Source organism: Emiliania huxleyi (assembly GCF_000372725.1).
Source record: "Emiliania huxleyi CCMP1516 chromosome Unknown EMIHUscaffold_124, whole genome shotgun sequence".
NCBI classification, from domain to species: Eukaryota; Haptophyta; order Isochrysidales; family Noelaerhabdaceae; genus Emiliania; species Emiliania huxleyi.
Genome location: NW_005201349.1, coordinates 48,355 through 51,103, shown reverse-complemented (window position 1 = coordinate 51,103; position 2,749 = coordinate 48,355). Strand labels below are relative to the sequence as shown.

Here is a 2,749-nt window from a genome sequence, read left to right as displayed (position 1 = left end):
CGTTGCATATCCGGATATGCAACGGTGGCATAAAGTGAATGATACACCGTCGCAAAACTGCATTCCTGCGTCGCATCCACGTGTTTTGGGAGTCACGAATAAACTGGCACACGGGATGCGTTGGTGTGGGCATTGACTGCCACTGCGCACTGCCACTGCGCACTGGCAGCGGCGTGACGCGTGTGGGGCGGTAAGACTTTGCGATGCCGATGGCGGCGGCTCGGGGAGTATGCAGGGCGTACATCAAAATCAAGGGGACTCGACGCTCGGGGTGTGGAGAGGCAACAGAGTTTATTTAATGCACAGTAAGAGCTGGTGGGCAGGTACTTCTAATGGACATGCTGACATGCGCGAGCGGCCCTCCCTACACCGGGCCGCAGCGGCGTGACACTCCACGTACCAATCTCATGCAAGAGCGGAAGCTGAGCACAGGAGTACGAGAAGAAGCAGGCAGTTCGGAGGTAGAACGAAAACGAGATCCCATGAAAGGTACATCATAGGCTGCAGATACTCTCTGTGTACACGATGAAACCAGTCACCCCAGCGCTCGCGCATCAAGTCGGCGATCAGAGCGTTCATGCGTTCCGTGTCAATCTCGCCATTGCTGCGCCGACCCGACGCGTACATAGACGCTTCCCATTGCTGGTGGAGGAGAACCATCGCCGCTGGGCTGCAGACGGGCGATGTTCAGCGAAAGGTTGACGAACTCCTTGGAGGGCGGCTCTTGAGTGTTGAGTGAAGGAGCTCGCTAATAGGGCGTCGCAAGAAAAAGAAAAATACGTCTAAATTGTGTGTCGCTCGTGCGTGTCGTCATCATCTGTCCAGCGTCCACCCATACCGCGTTGGTGTCCATCCAGTCCGAGCCTGGCTGTTCTTCACCTTGAGCACTGGTGAGCACTGGATAGGGTCGATTCCGCATGGTACGGGACCCCTCGATCGTCTCGCCCTCCCTCACTGGTGTGTTCATTGGGGGGGTTCCTAACAAACACGGTACAGGATCGAGGTGCACGCTGCTGAGGGACCCCAGAGGGTAGATCGAGTACAGTGTCGTCCCCCCTCTCCATCATCTCACTGGGAGACGTCGGCGGCGAAGACGGTGTGACCGATCGAGCTACAAGAGGAGCTTGTTCAGCATGATCAGGTGAGGCCCAAGCGCACGTTCTTCACCTTCCTACCTAACCTAACCTAAAGCGTGTGTGTGTGTGTTGACTGTTGAGTGTTGTTTCCTGGAGGCAACCGAGATGCGAGTCTCGACTGGTGTGTGTCGTCGTGGTTTCGTATCAAGAATACTCACTCCCTCACACCCACGCGCAACGCACAGAATTCTGAATTGTGCTCACACAGACGACACACACACACACACACACGCTTGACCGAGAGTCTCACATGCACATATTCTGAAAGGGCGCGAGGGCCGCCCTAGCAACCCAGAGTCCGTCCACTCGCGCTTGACGCACTCTCGCACGTGGATCCGCCATTCGCGCTGCTGTCTCTGGCCGCGCTAGCAGCAACCGCAGCCACGGGCTGCGCCGGGGGCGGGGGAGGCAGGCTCCGGTTCAGCTCGCGAGCCTCGATCACAACGCCCTCGTCCGCAGCATCCGCGCCGCGATGTAACCGCTCACCCACCGGCTTGACGGCTTTGCGGGCACCGACCGGCGTCGCCTCCTCCTCCGCCTGCGCCGCCTCCTTCGCCTCCTCCTCCGCCTGCGCCGCCGCCTTCTCCGCCGCCGCCTTTGCCGGCTTCGCCTCATACGGGCTCGGAGAAGGCGGAGCGGGCGGAGCAGGCGGAGAACACCTTGGGCTCCTTGGACTCCTTGGCGTGCCGGCGGGCGAGATCATCGCGCGGAGGCTCCGGCTCAGGTCGACCTGGCCCTGGATGGACGCCTCGAGCCTCGCCTGGAGGTGAGGCAAGGTAAGGTAGGGTAAGGTGAACGTCTCGCCACACACAAGGTGGCGGGGCAATGGCCAGGCCAACCCTCGCGGCTCCACGTCTAGGAGAGGCGTGAGCCCCACGGCATTCAACGTGCTAGGCCCGGTAACGCGTGGGTGGTGCGTGTGCGTGTGAGTGTGTGGGGGGAGGGCCACGCCTGGAGGAGCACGTCCGCCGCCTCCTCGAACGTGGGCCGCTCGAGCGGGTCGAAGGCGAAGCACGCCTCGGCGAGCTGCGCGACGGCCTGCGGCCACTCTGCCGGCGCGAAGCAAAGCGCGCCGGGCTGCCCCCCGGGGTTCGAGGTCGGCCGCATCTCGCCCTTGGTCACCTTGTTGAGAAGGTCGAGCGGCGAGAGGTGGCCGGACTCGAGCAGCGCGGCGAAGGGCGGCCGGCGGGTCGCGATGTGGACGAGCAGCCCGCCAAAGGACCAGACGTCGCACGGCTTGCCGTACCGGTCCTGCCGGAGCACCTCGGGCGCCATGTAGACTGGCGTGCCGGCCATCGACATGGTCATCGCCGCGCTCGCTCGCTCGAGCGAGAAGGCGCCCGCGTGCAAGCCGGCGGAGGGGGCGGGCTGCATGTTCTCGCGCGACGCGCCAAAGTCTGCCACCTTGGCAGTCATCATCGGCAGTTTGAGCAGCACGTTGCCCGGCTTGAGGTCGCGGTGGATCACGCGGTGGCTGTGAAGGTACGCCATCCCGCGCGCCACCTCGGTGGCCACGCTGAGGTACGGCGTCGTCCACGAGGCGGGCGTGCCGCGCGGCGTGTTCGCCTGGAGGTGTGGGGAGGTGTGGGGAGGTGTGCGGAGGTGTGGGGAGG

General features: G+C 63.2%; 1 protein-coding gene across 1 annotated transcript in view; it reads right to left on the bottom strand.

Annotated features, from left to right (window-relative positions):
- Positions 1-1,747: 1,747 nt before the first annotated feature.
- The window catches only part of EMIHUDRAFT_225325 (hypothetical protein), a gene marked incomplete at both ends in the record, with an annotated part of 4,102 nt that continues 3,100 nt past the window's right edge, over positions 1,748-2,749 (bottom strand). The window contains 2 exons of the mRNA XM_005789852.1: positions 1,748-1,813; positions 2,100-2,702. Coding sequence (XP_005789909.1) covers positions 1,748-1,813; positions 2,100-2,702 — 669 coding nt within the window. The remainder of the gene's footprint in view (positions 1,814-2,099; positions 2,703-2,749) is intronic.